The 18,576-nt window shown below is 46.6% G+C and overlaps 1 protein-coding gene and 1 long non-coding RNA gene across 2 annotated transcripts; both read left to right on the forward strand.

The window, feature by feature from the left end:
• The first annotated feature begins 849 nt into the window (after window positions 1-849).
• Window positions 850-11,782, forward strand: lrp13 (low-density lipoprotein receptor related-protein 13). Its single transcript, XM_048979936.1, has 19 exons — window positions 850-965; window positions 1,267-1,434; window positions 1,837-2,049; window positions 2,312-2,535; window positions 2,803-2,932; window positions 3,473-3,666; window positions 4,120-4,303; window positions 4,508-4,720; window positions 4,867-5,047; window positions 5,176-5,377; window positions 5,500-5,664; window positions 6,477-6,677; window positions 7,364-7,886; window positions 8,018-8,140; window positions 8,505-8,612; window positions 9,891-10,124; window positions 10,318-10,651; window positions 10,922-11,009; window positions 11,697-11,782. Exons 1-19 carry the CDS (start codon window positions 908-910, stop codon window positions 11,718-11,720), a joined length of 3,567 nt encoding a protein of 1,188 aa, XP_048835893.1. The 5' UTR covers window positions 850-907; the 3' UTR covers window positions 11,721-11,782.
• A 3,155-nt stretch (window positions 11,783-14,937) lies between these two features.
• Window positions 14,938-18,393, forward strand: LOC125710932 (uncharacterized). Its single transcript, XR_007382983.1, has 3 exons — window positions 14,938-15,092; window positions 17,058-17,137; window positions 17,732-18,393. It is a non-coding gene; the product is annotated as an uncharacterized LOC125710932 (long non-coding RNA).
• The last annotated feature ends 183 nt before the right edge of the window (window positions 18,394-18,576 follow it).

Genomic DNA, 18,576 nt, shown 5'->3' on the forward strand with positions numbered 1-18,576 from the left:
TGGGCCTGGAGAATTGTCATCATTTACCCCCCCTTTACAGCGCCCCTGCGGGCGTGAGCATACTTATTGCCCCCTGGCTGCGCGCCTGTGCATTGGGGTTTACTGCAGTGGACGAAAGAGTAGCCTCCCTTCGCCTTCGGGTGGATGGACGGGTCCTGACTGTTGTTTGTGCTTATGCACCAAACGGCAGTTCAGAATACCAGCCCTTTTTGGAGTTCTTGGAAGGGGTGTTGGAGAGCGCTCCTCCTTGGGACTCTCTTGCTCAGCTGGGGGGCTTCAATGCTCACGTGGGCAATGACAGTGAGACCTGGAGGGGCGTGATTGGGAGGAACGGTCCCCCCATCTGAACCTGAGTGGTGCTTTGTTGGAAGAATTCTAGCCGTTTGTTTCGTGTTCTTTTTGATGTATACAGTACTATGACAATCGTGACGTAAGGCGACTTGGGAAAGCTTATGTCTATGTCTGCGGTTACTGATACCGTACAGGAATATTTTTACGTTTAGGAAGAGAAGTAAGAAAATATTTGCGTTGCCTTTATTAACGTGTATATGAGACCTGGCTTGCCAGCAGCGCTAATCAACACGGTGCTTAAAATACCAGCGAAGGCATTCGCCACAGCGCAAATAAAACTACACAATATATCATTTATTTACCAGCGTTAAACGAAAGTAGCTATGGGTATTTAAAAATCCATTCAGAGCGTTTGCTCAAACCATAACACGCTAAATGTTAAACGTTTCTTTACCTATCTTCTTAGATGTTAAAGCAAAAGGTCACAATTTGAACCCTAACCCCCCCCCCCCCCCCCCCAAACACCCGGTAATTAATTAAGAAGTAATCGCGTGTGGTCCTAACTATAAAGCTCAGAGAGGTATAAGCCATTCTGTTTCATAATTTATCCCGGGCCATGGATCTTTTGGTGTTTTTAAATCTGTTAACGCTATGGAGTTGTGGGAATTTCGCAGGTAAGATGTGTTTAAAATTTATAATACAGATGTTACTGTAGGCCCTGTGGATTTTGAATATTAATTAAATGGAGACCCGTAGCCTACAAATTCTACGCACGTGGACATTAAAGCTATAATGTACTTAGCCGACCTAATCATAAAATATCTTTTTCAGTTTTAACGGAAACGTTGTCTTCAACACGGGATTTTTTTTCTACGAATTGTTGCAAAGATACTCTTTATTTGGGTTGAGTCTAACAACTCTGTTTTGTCCTGCTGGTGATTTAATCTTATGTGCGTAATACGACCTTCCCCGTAGCCTTGAGCGCCGCGGACGGCTCGCTCCCAGCCCCGGCGAAATGCCCCTTCGGCTCGTTCCAGTGCAAGGACGGCCGCGGCTGCGCGCTCAACATTTACCTTTGCGATGGGGAGAAGGACTGCGCGGACGGCTCCGATGAGGAGGACTGCCCTATGCAGTGCAACTCAGGTGTGTGATCGCTTGCTGCGTATATTCCCATGTAAAACACTTAGACAATTATTCATTTACTTTATCAAGGAAGGTCCACACGCACAGCAGGTGTAAATTCAAGATACCGAAAGGTTGTGTGTACAGCGTCTGCACTCCCATATAACAAAAGCAGTCATTGCTTGTTGCACAAATCACAGGTATATGATTAAAGGAATAGGAAGTCGATTTTCCTAAATAAGTTTACTTTAGTTTATCACTCCAAGACTTGTACCAAATGGATAAGGACACGTGTCTGCACATTGGCAGCATCACGTACAATTAATTTGCAGATTACGTCAGTAAATTGCTTAGTATCTAAATGTTGGACGGCTGGTTTTTGGTGGAACATGCGGCACTAATTTCATATTCGCACCCTTTCAGAACAGTTCCAGTGCGCCCACGGCAGGAAGTGCATTAAGTTGAGCGAGGTGTGCGACGGGACAGCCCAGTGCCAGGACCGCTCAGATGAGAGTAACTGCAGAAAGCTCACGGAAGAATGCGCTGTCCGCTGCGACGACACCCGCTGCCTCCCCTTGTCTTTCCGCTGCGATGGAGAGAGGGACTGTTTGGACGGGGCAGACGAGCTGGACTGTGGTAAGCGGGGGTGTGCCTGGTTTCTGTCCGGGTTTTTTTTTTAAAGATTGCATTCACTTGTGATAGTGGAACAGACTGACATTTTATCTGCGTTATCTGGTCAGCTGTGCAGTGTTGGAGGAAAAGCACGTGCGTAATGTTATGGCACAGCTAGCGTAATCTACATTTAAACTAGAAAACGCCACGGTGACTTAAGGAGTAGTCGGTTGTTGTAACAGGTGAACTGCTTTCAATGCGATATTAACGGACCCGTTCTGATTAGATGGAGGGTGTGAGAGCGACGAATTCCATTGCGCCAGTGGTCAGTGCGTCCCCGGGAGCTCGCACTGCGACGGGCACGCCGACTGCCATGACCGCTCGGATGAAAAGGGCTGCCAGTCATCGGGATGTCCCAGCCAAAAACGCTGCTCTGATACCGGCCGGTGTCTGTTGCCTGTCTGGGTATGTGACGGTGAGGAGGACTGCCAGGACGGGTCGGATGAGAAGGTGAGCTCGCTGCTATTCCCGTGTTAGTGTATACTGGTACTATACCTCCACATATGTGCAACTTGCTCCAAGTTAAACACTAATATTTATTATGGATTACCCAGTCTGGAAGAAATTATCGTACATGACACAGAATTAAATGCTCGGAGGTCACCATTTGCAAAAATATCAAATTTTAACGTTTATGCATGAACTTGTATTTGTTTCACTGTGCTGATTTGGTGCTGAGTGAATGTTCCAGACATTTGTAAGATGCCACCCTTGCAGGACTGTCCAGCGACTCAAGTGACATGTGGGGAGTTCCAGTGGACCTGTGCTTCAAAAACTCAGTGCATCCCCATCTCCTGGCATTGCGACAGGGAGGTGGACTGCAGTGACCGCAGTGATGAGGCTGGATGTGAGGCATTTTCCCTGTCAGCCCAGTAGACACTGAAGATCTCATTTCAGTTTGGAGAGAATTTTCAAGTTCAGAATTTCTGAAATTTCATGATTTTAACACTAGATTGTCTTATTTGGTCTTTCATAGCTATGATTACTGTATTAAATAAGCTTGCATGGTCCTTAGCAAGTTGGACAGTCTGTACAACTAATGTGACTTACAAGAGCTTCCACATATGACCAAGGTTTTAGGAAATGTTCATAAATTATGGGGAGCCATACACCCCAGAGCTACACTATGTGCTACACGCCAGGTAATATCTGCCATAAGAAAGTACTGTACTGTATGGCAAAACAGTCATACCAGCCTCACGTGCATCTCCCAGCTTTGTTCTTTTGACGTATGACCTCTGTCAGAACGGAACCCATTCATAAGGTGGGAACATTGAGTACTCTTGCAAGTGTGACCTTTATATAATGGACTGGGTCTGCAGTGTGCAGATGTAAAGGAAGGTAACTGACAGGCCAGTGCATCACCTGAGCCAGATTTTGTGTCCAGGTGCACCTGCCCAATGTCCCTCTCACCAGTTCCAGTGTGGGACTGGCGAGTGTGTGGGCCCAGCCTTGGTGTGTAATGCGAGTACCGACTGCGTTGATGGCTCTGACGAGGGCCCGGCCTGCCATAACGATGCATGCTCCAGTCCTGGAAGCCCCCGGTGTGCCCTCAAGTGCTACAACACACCACAGGGCGCGGTGGGTACAAAAAATGGGGGGGGGGGGGGGGGGGTGGGTGGTGGAAGTGTGGTGGCAGGTGACGATCGGCGCACGTCACCAATGATGGGAAGAATTGCTGGTGTAAGCGATTTTAAAGGGATTCGGCTTCCCGACATTTGATTCTTTAAGCTGTGGAGTTTTTTTTTTTTGTCCTTCCTCCCCAGAATTACCAGCAAATCTATTTTTGGGGTGTTGTCTGACAAACGTGTAGTAGACCTAATCTTCATGTAATGTCACTTTTGTATTTTGAGTAATTTTATCACTCATTCCCAAGCTTTTGGGATGTCGACATGAAGGTTATCGAGCTAACTTTGAGACCAACAGGTAGGGTGTAAAAATAAATAACAGGAAAGCAGTACTAGACTGTACAACGGCAGCGTTTTGTCAACTGAGCGATATAATTGGACGATTGCTTCCCATCTGATCCTTTAGAGATGCAGCTGCGATGTGGGCTTTGAGCTGCTGGCTGACCAGGTGACCTGTGTGGACAGCGACGAATGCAAATCTGCGGAGCCTCCCTGTAGTCACATCTGCGTGAATACCGAGGGCTCCTACAGGTGCCACTGCCACCCAGGTTACCAGCTAGCAGCAGACGACCATGGGTGTGAAATAACAGGTGCTATTTTGTACTTGAATGTCTTGCTTTGCTGGTAGCATTGCTGAAGTTGAAGCGTTAGCTAATTGCTAACTGCCGTAATGGCTAACATCTGACTGTGCTAAATAGCCTGGTTTATGGAAGTCTACATCATTGTAGAACTTTCCTCCTCCTGCAGAACCAAGAATTGTTTCCTTTGTTCCTCTACCCGCTCCATCTTCATAGGGGAGCCCCTTCTGCTGGCTTCGATGCAGAATGAATTGCTCCTGCATGGCCTGCGGAGTTCTAGCCTAGACATCCATCCCACCGCCAGCAAGAAGGCCATCATGTGGGTGGACTATGATTGGCAAGAGCAAAAGATCTTTTGGGTAAATCTGGAAGCTGAGAGCATCAAGTGGAACTCTCTGGACAAGAGAGACAAGGGCACAATCGTAAAAGGTTTGTCTCATACTGTGACGGATCATTTCTGCCCTGCATCCACTGCTTGTTGGTCTTGTAAAATCACTGCAATATTGATCTGTTTTTACATTTAACTGTTGGCTTTTTGCTCGTTCCCTGTGACACTGCTGGTTTATCCACTGTAGGAGTCAAGGCAGACTGCTTTGGAGTGGATTGGGTTGGGCGGAACCTGTACTGGATCGATGGTGAGATGGGCGAGATTCATGCTGTGATGCTTGACACCACAACTACAGCCCAGGATTCCATAATAGTTGTGGACGAGGACCTGGAACAGCCTCGTTTTCTCTTACTGATGCCTGAGACTGGGTGAGTTTCTGCTGCTGTAATGCACAGTGTAGGGCTGTTGACTTGTGTATGAATTTTTTTTTTTTTCCATGAAAAGGGTCCTAAGATTGTAGGCTCAAATTATGCCTGGTGGATCATTCATCCCGCAGGATGATGTTCTGGTCCGATATCGGTGGTGAGCCACGGATCGAGCGAGCAGGCATGGACGGCTCGGAGAGGAGGACTGTGGTCCGTGACAAACTCAGCTGGCCTGGCAGTCTAGCTGTGGATTCGCTGGGTGGGAGGATCTACTGGACAGATGAGAAACTCAGGTGCATTGGTTCAGCCACACTAGACGGACAGGATATCAAGGTACTGACTGCCAAACCAGTGACGTCCTTCAGTAGCGCTGCAGCATTCATCGGCGTTTTCTTTAGAAATGCGTAACTTTCAAATCAAACTTTTTGGTTCTTAATCCCGCCCCATGCCTGTAGCTTCTGCAGCTGGCTCAGACACCCAGACCTTTCTCGGTGGCAGTGTTTGAAGACATGGTCTACTGGTCTGACACCGAGAGGAGAGCTGTGCAGAGGGCCAACAAACATACGGGCAAGGGCCGGGAAACGCTTCTGAAGCGGGACGGGCAGCTCTTGGGAGTGAGAGTAAGTCTGCTCTGAAGCCTGAAGCACAGGGTTTGACAGAGTTCCATTTACCTCGGAGGCTGAAAGTCACCTGGGAATGACGCCACACGAGCGTTCCGGTACAGCCAGTCAGATGCCAGTACCAGGGATCCGTTTCAGAGAGCATTATTTCTTGCTTAGCTGGATATCTTGGGTGGATTTAATTTAGCATAGTTTTAATTGCCTTTATCTTTGTTCGCTTGTATTTAGCCCAGACTACATTAAATCTGGCAAGTTATCCAGCTAAGAAATCATCCTTTCCGAAACAGGCCCCAGTTTTACCCCAGTTAGGCATTGTTTGGCCATTGAATCAATCCTGACTGAAAAGTCATCCTAACTTTTTTCCAAGTAGGAATTCCGACTTCAGGGGGCGTTTCAGTTCAAATTTCTGAGTAGGAACTCGGAAGTTCAAATGGAACGCGGCATTAGACTGGGTCGAGAGTCAGATAGTGGGCTGATGAAGCAAGGTTTCCCAAGAGACCCAGGTTTCAGACCTGGTAGCTTCTGCTATGTAACTGTACCAAGAAACCTAACTGAGAATGACCCCAACAATGAAGCGGAACAAGTCGTCTGAGAATGGTGTTATACTAAATCTCCACCTGGTGGCGCTATTTATGAATTAATGACCATGCTAATCACTTGACAGCACATCTTTATGAAAGATTCCTAGGAATTTGGGTTGTGGGAACTGAGTGGCTGCAAAAAGGGCATTTATAGCCCTTATGTGTAGAATTGAGGTATTGGTAAAGTGGTCGTCAACGCGTTTTATGCAAAGGTGGCTGTTTTCCGAGCAGATCGTCCACAAGCTGCTGCAGGAGGATGCGTCGCATCCGTGTGAGCAGCTGCGCTGCTCCCACCTCTGCCTGCTAGCGCCGGGACCCAGTGCTGTGTGCCGCTGCCCCTCTGGTCTCCTGCTGGGCCACGATGGGCTCACCTGCTCACAGCTGGAGGATTCTGCTTTCATCTACATCCTGTCACCTACCTCTGTCACCCAGGTATCTGCTGTTCCTCTGAAGATGACCAACCTATTCTGGGCATTATCACAAGCTCAAAATAAGTATTGAGTAGTAATCAGGAAATGTGTGAAATGCGAGAGGGGTGGTTGCAGTAATGATTACAAATTTGCTCTTCATGTGTGAAATGTGTTCCTGGAGAATGATGTACAGTGGATCCTCCCTCATTGCCTGGGTTAGGGGCCGCGGCCCCCTGATAATGGAGGGGGAGGAGAGAACTGGCAAATTGTTTTTTGGTCCCTTTGGCGATCGATGCCAAAGATGCAGTGAGATGCATGATCTTGCAGTGATGTTTGAGACTGCCATAAACGCTGCATCCTTTTGCATGTCTGACTTTTCCCAGAATTCCTATTTATGCTGGCCCCGCGACAGGAAAAGTCAGGTTTGACTAATGTGAATTTTGTTCTGCCAGCAAAACTAGGCACCATTCTTACCAGTTCCAGTGGTGTCAAATCATGACAGAATTTTTAAATGGGTGCCTCGCCCAATCAGAAGTTACTCGCACGTTAGGTGAAATTATTTTGTTCACCCTGGGGTTTTTCAGACAATGCGACCCTGCATGCTTGGATCCATGACTAAATGACACTGCTCAGTTGGCAGTCCCCCCCCGTCTGTTCCCTGATTGCCTCGTTCTCAGCCTCTGTCGCCATGTGCCTGTTCCCCTGTAGGTATACCTGCAGAGCCTGGGCACTCTGGTGGGGCAGAACTGGCCTGACCACCATGTGCTGGCATTACCTGGCATCGACGAAGCCACAGCGTTGGCGTACGTGCAGTGGAACCACAGCCTGTATGTTTCGGACGCAGGACGGGGGAGCGTAGAGGCGCTCAAGCTGCAAGAGGGGAACCTGCAACACAGCCATGCGGTGGTTAAGTTGCATGGGGATGATGTGGTGATCGCAATGGCTGTGGACCACATCACCCTCAACCTGTACTGGTGCAGCCGCGAGCAGCCAGGCCTGCATGTCACCTCGGGCTCTGGAGCCTACACAGCTGTGCTGCTGGATGACCTGAAGGCCCCCAGTGCGGTTGCCCTGCACCCCCCAGCTGGCCGCGTCTGCTTCAGCGACCTGGCACGGGTTGAGTGTGCCTACATGGACGGGAGAAACCGCAGCCTGCTCTGGCAGAAGGCCCAGAATCCCCGCTCCCTGACCTTCTCTCCTGATGGGTCCAGATTATACTGGGCTGACACTGGTGAGCTAGTTGGTCATCCACCTTTCAGTGTTTCGTGATGAATCTTTGCATGGAGTTGCGTTTTTCTATAGTCCTGTTAGCTTTCAGCAGAGTGCAGGGATGCTGCGAATCCTTAATGTATGAACTCCTAGGTAAAGAAGTCATCAGTTCCATTGGCATTGATGGGTCTGGATACAAGGAGTTTGAAACCAGTGGTAGATTGATTGACGCCCTGGCTTGCAGTGACAGTGTGATCTTCTGGGTCACGGTCAATGGTATCGTATAAACCGCCGCCCTTCACTGGCCCATTGCACAATGGTCCTGATATACCAGTCAGAATCCCTAAAATTCCTGAATGTCAACGCATTATATTCTGACAAGGTTTCGGGGATTCCAGTTTTGGAATATTGGAAGGATGTCTTTTGGTACCAGTTTATCCACAGATGGTCATGTGACACAGCCCCAAGGGCCCCCTACCCCCAAAAAATTATCTATAGGGATAAACAGGAAATGTACCTAAAATAAGATGGGCCAGCAGCACTGAACATGGGGGGTGGTGGGCTTTGGAGACCTAGTAAAGCAGAGGTTTGATAGGCGGCGGACTTCGTTCCCAAAGGGTAAGAGGCTGTGTTCTCTCAGATACCACGAAGGTTTGGTTCAGCGACGGCTCACAAGCCAAGCAGCTGTGGTTTGAAGTGAAGACCAACATCGTTGATATGAAAGCCTATAGCAAGAGCGTTCAAGAAGGTGAGATTGGATTTACCTGATTATCTTCTGATGTTCACTTGATCAGAATTGACTGGAGTGCAAATGACTAACACTAGAACCGCCGGGGCCTCCAACACCAGCAGTGATGTACTTCAGTGCATCGCACCGTTCGTTTTTAATGGCCCATCGTGTTGGCATACTGCTCACCCATCAGGAAACAACGGGACGGTCTGTAATCCTCACAGCAGCAGCTACCCCAGAAAAGCTGTAAAAACCCCTGTTGTGTTTGTAATGTCTGTGCTCATTAAGTGCTGGTTTTGCTTAGATTAATCTTGTGAAATTAATCTTAATCCCACATTTAAAATGCCAAAAGAACCGATTACTTTTAATCATTATCACAGTTGGGTATGATGGATCTTATTTAGAAGAGATGTGACAGGTGATGTTACTCCGACATATTAAACAATGCAGACAATGACTCCACTTCAGCTGAGCCGTGCATTTTTCAAACAAAACACATGGTTGCCAACATTTGGCAAGGTGGCTTGGAGAGCTGTTGATGTAGCTAATTTCAGGTTCATAATTGAATAGATTTGATGCGCTTTCTTGCATGAGTGAGTCTGAAAGCGTGTCAGACAACACACACCCAGGTGTACTTTTATTGGTGATTTGAACCTGAAGTTGGTTATATCTAACTAATGCTTGTTTCGTTTTCTCTCGCATCCCCAGAATTTGTGCTAAAGTTTGTTGCTGCCTTTTTCTGCGAGGATTAGCAAACTGCATGTACTCTGTCTTTCGGCGTTTGATCAAACGGCTTGTTAAATGGTCTGCTGTCCTTTTCTCCTCGACCCTTTAGCAGAACGGTTTACTCGGTCTGCTTTACTTCTGCCGCCCCTCATTGCCGATACCGAACTGTCAGTGTCGTTCTCCACATTTCTGTCCCAAATGTTTCTGGTTGACGTCACTACATGCCAAAGTCTGATTGGGCAGTAAAACGTCTCGGCTTTGAGTTTTAACGTTGCAATTAAGTGGAACTGGATGATTTTTACTGAGTGCAGTATCGGCCCGATACCTGATGCAGGTATTGCCGTTAGTTAATTGCATAGTTAACACAAAGGGCTGCATATGCCAAAGTACTTCTTGCTTGGAGGTTAGTTTGTTGTTCACTGGTGTGAGAAAGTGGTACGATTCGTGATGAATACTGAATTTGATCTGTGCTGGAACACAAGGCACCTAATATGCAAGAACCCTCTTCAGAAACTGCTTCAGGTATAACAGAGGTGTTAGTTTCTGACGTTTGTCCCTCTGTGCCCTCAGGAAGCAATCTGTGCTCCGATAGGAACGGGGGCTGTAGTCACCTGTGTCTGCCATTTCCTGGCGGTCGGACATGCCGCTGTACGAAAGGCCATCGCTTAGCCAACGAGTCCCACTGTGTGGCCGGACACCCCTGCCCCCCTGACGCCAAGGCATGCCGGGACGGCCAGACCTGTATCCCCGCCGCGAAGTTCTGTGACGGTCATCCCGACTGTCCGGACCACTCAGATGAGAACTGTAAGACCCCTGTCCAGAAACGCATGCACGATTCTGGGTGGTGCTTATGGTTGAATTAAGAGATTTATTTTTTTTTTCCTACTTATCAAAGAATCACTGATCTGTTAGCTAGAAAATCCTTTATGTAACTTTCTATAAGACACATAGAGCCTTGACATATTGAAATGCCCCCCCCCCCCCCGCCCACTTACAGGTACCGTTGACCCGTTGAGACCCAGAGGTCCCCGACCCTCCTTCAGCACTCCCAGCTCTGCCGTTCCCACGTCCCTCGACGACCTCTTGCAGCGCGAGCTGGAATCGGCGCCGTGTGACGAGAGGCTGTGTGGTGGGCGGGGGAAATGCATGACTGTGCCAGACGGGGGGACCGCCTGCGAGTGCCACTCAGGCTTTCGGGGAACGTTCTGCGAAGACGGCGCTCCGTCGGTCCAGCCACTGCTCACCTACGCTGGCGGTGCCTTGGCCGCTGTGGTCGTCATTGCCGCTGCGGCCGTGTTCCTCATCAGGAAGAGGAAGGCGGCAGGCAAAAGGTGAGCTGTGTAGTTCTGATGGCCTGGAGTCACTGTGGACGTGATCCTTGCTTAAGATCTAAACCTGCGTCAGTGGCCTTCAGCTGTAGACTTGATCCAGGCCATACCAGTGCTTTTTGAATTTCATTGCGAAGTGATCTTGTGTGAAATGGGATAGTTTTGGATTGGCCAAAAACAGCGACATTGCAAAGCAGCCCCTGTTTAGTCCTCCCTTTAAGGGTCCGTCTGTAACCCCTCTGCTTTTGGTTTGCCTGGACCTGTCGTCACCAGGGCGACTCCCCAGACAGAGATGGTGGCTCGGGTGGAGGGACCCCCAGCACAGGCCTCTGCCTCCCCCCCAGAGGCGCACAGCCCTGAGGTAACTGCATCTTCAGAGTTTTGCTCTGGTCATCATTTTTGCAGTCGCCCTTTTTCATCAGTGCTACAGCTGCTTGCCGTCACATTGCGATTTGTGCAGCAAATGCACAATGATCACCAGGGCTTTAGGTAACAGGTGTGAACGGATAAGATTTTCGATATTATATGGATGTTTAGTTTGGGCCACAGTTTGGTAAGCAGATTTGTAGCATGCCTGAAATATTGAAGCCCAGAAGTTGGTAATCTGTATGAATTCTGCGTACCCTCATGTTTAATAGATGGGTCGGACTTCGAACTGCAGAAAGTACCACCACACCATCGTCTTTCCCTGTTTATCCAGTGTCTTAAGATGTGGCTGCTGAGCTGTCCTTTTCTCCACCGCCACTAGTGCCTGTCGCTTCCATGATTTACCCGAAGTGTAACATGCGCCACTAAACAATTTTAACAAGCACAGAGATGTGGCGAATCTATGCAGGTTAAGTTTTTTGGGCATCTCTAACATGTTAGGTGTGCTACTAATCTGCTCACCAAACTGTGGGTGCAAGTAAACGTCTAGTGGGTATCTGGATAAACGTTTATCATGTAACGTCCTGGTGATTATCGCGAATGTGCTGTATCGCCACGTGATCATGCAGCCCCAGTAGCACTGTGACCATGTTAATCACCTCCTGTTTTCTGTGGGTTACAGGAGCCTGTTTCCCCGGAACAATGAGCACCTTCAGACTGCCTACAGCCCTTCTGTACATGAAATAAATGCTCATTGAGCTTAACTTGTGCATGTTCCCTGAGTGATTCTATACACAAGATTCATAATGTTATACCCAAGCAGAGCTAAAAGTACCATTTGCAAAATATGCAGTCTTCATTTAACAGATACAGTAATCTAATCTTTGGCCTCTACTGATCCATCCATGCAGAGTATTTGACTAACTGCCCTGCCATCCTGACCAGCTTAATTGGTGACCAGTTAGGGTTTGCTTATCGTTCTGAGTGGCCATGCTGGAGGGTCCAGCTGCTATGAATAAATCACTGAGCTCTAGATACTGTACAAGCTATGCTTAGTGCCTGGTTCTGGCAAGGAAAACGACTGCAGGGATTCTGCTGTCTGTTGCAAAGCTATAAATGTGGTGTGGTGGAACGCTAGGCTCTACCCATCACCTCCAAAAAGCATGAAGGCAACTTCGAAGGAGTTGGATCAATAGACCAGGTCAACATTCTGCTGGAACTTCAGAGACCGACAGATTTTATCAGTTACAAGCCATTAATGTATTTGGGCTTGATCACATTTCAGTGCTAAGCATTAATGTCGATTTTGCTTTGTGAAATTGCTTATGTTGAGGATTTCACCCGTGCGTCCAATTTGAACGTCCCAATGTTTTATTATGGTCGGCTCGTCTCTCGGGAACCAGCCACAAATTGCAAGGAGATGAACCCGCTGGTCTTTGATCGTAGACCCTGCTTCCTCACTACCATGTCATCAACTTCCCCTAAAGGAGGGTTAGGGATTGAGTTCTTAAATTCACTTGCACTTAATCACTTGCATTTTTTTTTTTTGCCAAATAAGCGAATATCAAACTAGCTACAAATATCGAACGGAAAATAAAGGAACAAAGTAAATCGGAAACAATAGGGTTGATTTTGTGGCTTTTGCTTATTCTGGAATATAATGCTCACATTCTTGGTGTTTACGACTTGTGTCCCAGTCATCATGACCATGAGCAATAATGGTTTACCACAGATTGTGCTGGTCAAAGCAAAAACTGCTGCAACAGCCAGTGATTACATGGTAACGGCATAACCAAACAAACATGTTTATATGCTTAAAATGGCTTGAAAATGCTTAAATATTACTTTGAGTCGTCCTATAGGCTTCATGCAAACATTAAAGGCAGAGGCGGCCTGCAGGAAAACAGCCAGGGAAATTAAAGCTTCCCTATAAACCAAGGAATTCAAATAGTGGATATTGTCTACAGCTGGTGTACAATTACAACAAATGCTGATGTAGATTACTTTCTAGTTAAAAGCACTGCCATATCCTATTGTCTAGGTTAGTAAAAGTGAGTATATCTAAGTTTCACAAAGTCTGAATAACTGAATAATTGTTTGTTGAATTCATTGGTATGTTGCTTTGGAGAGAGGCGTCCACTAAAAGTGTAAATGTAACTTTAAATATGTCGGCTGGCATAACCAAAAAGTACAGTTCAAAATGGGCTCTGATCTGATTGACATGAGATGGGTTAAGGTCCATTAAATGTGTTTTAGTCTGGATGGGAAAAATAACGATAAACAGCATGGAAAAGAACAAATATGCCCCCCCCCCCCTTACATTTTTTTGTTCTTTTTCAAATACTGAGCTATGGTCTGAGTGCTTTTCATTAAGCAGATGAGTTTATCCAAAGATGTCGATTTTTGGGACAGTACAGTCAGATGCTCTCTGGGGCAGTTGGGGATTAAGGGTCTCAAAGACCAAACGGCAAAATCGCTCCACTGACCCTGAGATCTGGGTTGGTGGCCCTGGGATGGCCACCTACAGGCACCATGCGCCAACACCCTCAGCCACATGCCACCCCTCTCTGTCAACAATTATCAAACACATTCATTTTCAAAAAGCAAAATCCTAACCGTGTTTAAAGATTGAAGGATTGTTGTTGCCAAATGCATAATGAAACGGCTGAAGCTCTGAAATGGTTTCTTTACACATCCTGGCCTTTGTTTTCTGTGTGTTTAATTCGATGGTAAGAAAGGGATTTAACTTTGCTATTCATGAATGAACTAATCAAACATATTTATGCCCATTGGGAAGTCGATTGATTTGATTGACTTACCAAATACTTAGAGATTAAGCTGATAAAAAGATAAGAGGGTGCCTATGCAAGAATGATTATACGGGGAATGATCAAACCTGCTGAAATTGATGAATAGTCTGCCCAACTCTGCTAAACATATCAAGGAAAAGAGAAGACAGTAAGGTCAACAGAAGGACAAGATCGATCTTTAGATAACATCCCGGGTGCAGACAGAAGTTCTGGCTATTTGGAGAAATCCGGAAACACTGCGGGGGAAAAAAAAAGCGAAGTGGTGGTCTAGGACAGTGTTCCCCAAACCGGTCCTCGGTGCGCAGTGAATGGCTCCACGTTTTTCTGTTATCCCAGATCACCTGACCCAAGCAGTCAGGAGCTCTGAAGGCCTTACAGGTGTCCTGGGAACTGGGATAACACAAAAACGTGGAGCCATCCAACCGGTTTGGGAAACACTGACCTAGGGTACTGGCTGAAGATACCAAAATAGCTGGGGAGCCAATATTAGCTGAAGTAAGTAATTCAGCTGCCTTGTATTGAATGAGACTTTCCTCCCTGCTGGTTGATACATCTATACCGATCAGTCTAACCTGTTAACAAGGGCTTAGGGCTCTGCTGCATAACCAGAGTCTTTCTGAACATCATGCGGACTGTGCTCAGAGCTGGATCTGCGGAGATGAACCACCTGTCTGTCCCATCATCTCCGCCCATGCCACTTCCTTCCCAGCAGCAAATGCCACCAATGGGCGAAGTGAAGAATGTCAAATCAGCACTCAAACGGGGGACCGAGGCCATTTCCGCCCGCAGAGCAGCAAATCCCAGCTGTGTGCCACCTGGGGGTGTGACATCCGGCATGGGTGCTGTCAGCCGGTCTGCCCTAAGCTCACATCTGTCCAGCTGAGGGGCCACTTACCCGGCTTGGGGGATAAAAACCAAACTCCCAGTTATAATTCACGGCCCTGTCAGTCTTATTTAAAGTTTCACGCCTCTGTTTATTTATATTTATGGAAATAAAAAGCTCTACGACACACACAGCACAACATGTTGGAATGACATACCAGGAACAGTTTCCGACGGGACAATCCCAGGAGGCGTTTTGATTAAAAGGGACCCGGTCTGACCGTCTTCATATAAAGGTTTGCAAGGTCGTCTGCTCGGTCTTCCTACAGCCCACGTAGGACCTCCTGTCAGCGCCGGAGCCAGTGAAGTCGTCGATCCGACAGCGTTACGAACGTGAACATTTTTCCTTCAGCACTGCGGCGGAGGGTACAGGCGCTCAGACCAGGGTAAGGCTCCGCAAACGCACTTTTAAACATTGTTCTGTATTTGGGTGGATTGTCAAACTGCGTGGTTAATTAATTCAGGCCGAACTGTGCATGAGATGTGAACAGAAAACTCTGCTGCAGGCTTATTAGCTGGTTATCGCCGAGTTACTCAGGATTTTGGCCCCCATGAAAGCATATCATACTGGGGCCCCAACCTCAACCAATAAAATCATGTTTCAAATTTTTAGGGCCCCTGTCACTGAGGGGCCCTTGGAATAGTCCTAACTTTCCCCCCCTACAAACATGCTAAGATAGTGCTGCTGAAGCAAATTACTGACTATAAACTGCACTTGTATGTTTTTATGTGTGTGTGTATATGAATGTATAGCCTGGGAATCCCATCTATTTTAATGGCTTAATAATGATCCTTACAATCCAAGTACAGACACAGGACATTTATCCTGTAGCCCTAGAGCATTCTGGGAGGTAGGGCCTCGCTCAAGGGCCCAACGGAGATGTGACTATTCAACAAAGGCCGGGGATAAAACCAACAACCCTCAGATCGCTAGCTCAGAGGCCTAACCCGACACCCTCCGCTTCCTGTGAGGTTACTGTAACCATAACAGGACAGTCGGTTTATTGGTTAAGGACGGCAGGCAAGTGCTGCGGTGTTTAGTGCTGTTTCCTCACACCTCTAGGACCAGGGTTTGCCGCATGTTCACCATCATCATCATCAGGTTTTCTCCACCTTCCCTCCCACAATCCACAGACATGCAATGACAAATTGGATTTGCCTGTATGTGTATATCCTGCAGTGCATTACTCCCGGCCTTGTGCCCATAGTATCTGGAATAGGCTTCGGGACCCTGCAAAGGACAAATGAGTGTAGAAAACCAGAAGTTGTGATTCAATTCAGCAGGCGTGTAACGATGAATCGCGAATCGGTTAAAAATCGATGTAAATGTATGACGATATAAACCGGCTGATGTGCAAAATGAATCGCTACCTTAGGAGTACTTCATGGTATTTAACAGGAAAACTGGTGTAATATTATATTTGATTTCATGATGTCAGTTCGACGTCAGATGTCACTGCGTATTCACGTCGACGTCGTATGTTTTTGGTTCTGGCTGAAGACGAGAGAATTTGAAATTGAGGAAGATTATTAAAAGGGCAAACCACGCTAAAAAGCTGCACATGCAAGCCTTAGTTTATTTGGTAACACTTTACATTAAATACACCTTCATAATGCATTCATAGAACATTCATAAGCATAATGCAAATACACTTTAACATCCTAACATCCCTTATCAGCTTTAATATGCATTAATAACAAACATTACATGATTATACAATTATAATGTTTGTTATTATTATATAATGTTTATTAATAATGCATATTGCAGCTGTTAAGGGATGTTAGGATGTACATGCATGGCGTTTATGAATGAATTCTGAATACTTAATGAATATATTATGATGGTGTACTGAACGTTTTATGAATGAAATATGAAGGCATTATGAAGGTGCAGTTAATGTAAAACATTACCGTTTATTTGAAGATTTTTTTTTTAATTTAGATTTTTTTTAAACAGTATTTTATTCAATTTCAGTTACACTGAAGAAGAGGACACGTTTTGCACAGTTTATAAAGGAATATTTTTGAATAAATTCTGCAGCTCATTCTGTTAAAAAGTCGTGAGAAAATCATATCGAATCGCGAGTTGAGTATATCGTTACATCCCTACAATTCAGTAACGCAAGTTTGCAGAATTCTCTGTAGAAGTGCTTCGCTATGAAGGCTAGCTGTCGGCCGATTTCCAAGAATTATTAATATTTTGCATAGCATTAACAATGACAGGAAATGCGTGCGACCTCAGTGTTCACATATTATTTTATTCCGGGGTGGTGGGTGTGTTAAATAAGGATTCATCAGGGAGCTGAAAGCCTTGCATGAGCAAACTAATAAAGGTTTGTCATTCCCAGGAGAGACGGCTCAGGAGATGGATGTCCTTCGGACCACTGCTCTCATTCTCCTCATTGTGACTATGGCATCATCAAAACCAGTAAGAATTACATCCCTTTCTATGATGCATTGGCAGCAACATAAACACCTAAAATGCTTCATCATTGTAATTGATACTTTATTGATCAGTAGGGGGAAATTCTCTTTATGCCTCCCCCCAACTTGCTCTTTGTAGACTGGTTGTTTCCTCACACCTCTAGGACCAGGGTTTCAGCCTTGGTAAGCTGGTTGTGAGGGGCAGCCACCTGTTGTGGCACCCAGGGAAGCTGGGTGTGACCTGATCACAGGCACAGCCCGCTGAGACATGTGCTGCCCCCCCTGAAAAGACACTGTTAGTCATGCAGGTGTGATGTGTGGCTCAGTGGGCTAAACCTTTGTGCCTGTGCACAGAAGGTTATTGGTTTGAGCCCCAGACACAGCAGAATAACCACATGCAGAATAACCATTAATCCTTGATTGCTACAAATGTGTGCTGTGACCCCCACCAAGCTGCACACAGAGTAAGAGGCGGCAAAAACTGTTTCCCGATAGGGATTAATAAAGATACTTAATTCTATTCAGCTGGAAAAAAATCAGCACACAGTAGGGCTTTCTGAGCTCCACAGTTTCTTAAAAAAATGCCTTGTCTTGACAGCTCAGATGGCGCGGAAACAACCTCCGAAAAATGGTCACCAAAGTAGTGGAGTCCTCAGAATCCAGTGAGGCTGTCTCCTCGGAGGAGCTGGATCCAGTGACCACTCCACCGGTCATCCCCGACACGACCCTCCTGGCTGTCGTCACAGACACTCCTCTGCCCCTCATCCCAGAGGCCACCCTTGAGCCTACACCCCCGCCCCTAGCTATCGAGACCGGAGCCCCCCTAACCCTCACTGAGGGTCCTCCGATTCCCGATCTGCCAACTGATCCATTTTCAGCTGTGACACCAGACCTCGTTGAGCCTTTGGCTCCATCTACGCCTCAACCTATCAGCGGTCTCCCTCTATGTGTTAATGTAGACTTTTCAACGTACCCCCCGTTACCAAGCAGAGGTGACAACTTGAAGTAACGCAAAGCGATACCATTAGCTAGCAGGACGTTATATAGTCTCCCTCACATTATCCACAACCTTTCCCTGGCCTTCTGTGTTAGTATTACCTGTTTATAGGATGAAGGTTCAGGATGCTGACGGACAGGAACACTATCCCTGGTCCATGAAACATTTATCGATCTATGTCCATATATGTCTTTTCAGCATTTGTGAAGGTGACATTCATTGTTTTCCCAGCAATGCTACCAATAAAGGGTATATCAAACACACAGATGGTCTTTAATGCCTTAAGAGAGGAGTATGGTGTACAGTGCTAAATTCTACCAGGATGTTAACCAGTTAACACTTCCGAAGCAGTTAAACACAACTCCCTCCACCAGAGTGATTTCTGGGTACAAACCCAAGGTTGGGAAATAATCAACAATAAAAAATAAACGGAAATAAACATCAGA

Source organism: Brienomyrus brachyistius, chromosome 2, assembly GCF_023856365.1.
Source record: "Brienomyrus brachyistius isolate T26 chromosome 2, BBRACH_0.4, whole genome shotgun sequence".
Taxonomy (NCBI): Eukaryota; Metazoa; Chordata; class Actinopteri; order Osteoglossiformes; family Mormyridae; genus Brienomyrus; species Brienomyrus brachyistius.

Excerpts from the sequence above, each read along its gene's own strand:
- lrp13 (XM_048979936.1), top strand. The coding sequence starts at position 908 with ATGGATCTTTTGGTGTTTTTAAATCTGTTAACGCTATGGAGTTGTGGG. Across the intron at positions 2,050-2,311 it reads GGCAGACGAGCTGGACTGTG|ATGGAGGGTGTGAGAGCGAC; the intron begins GTAAGCGGGGGT and ends CGTTCTGATTAG. Across the intron at positions 5,048-5,175 it reads TTACTGATGCCTGAGACTGG|GATGATGTTCTGGTCCGATA; the intron begins GTGAGTTTCTGC and ends TTCATCCCGCAG.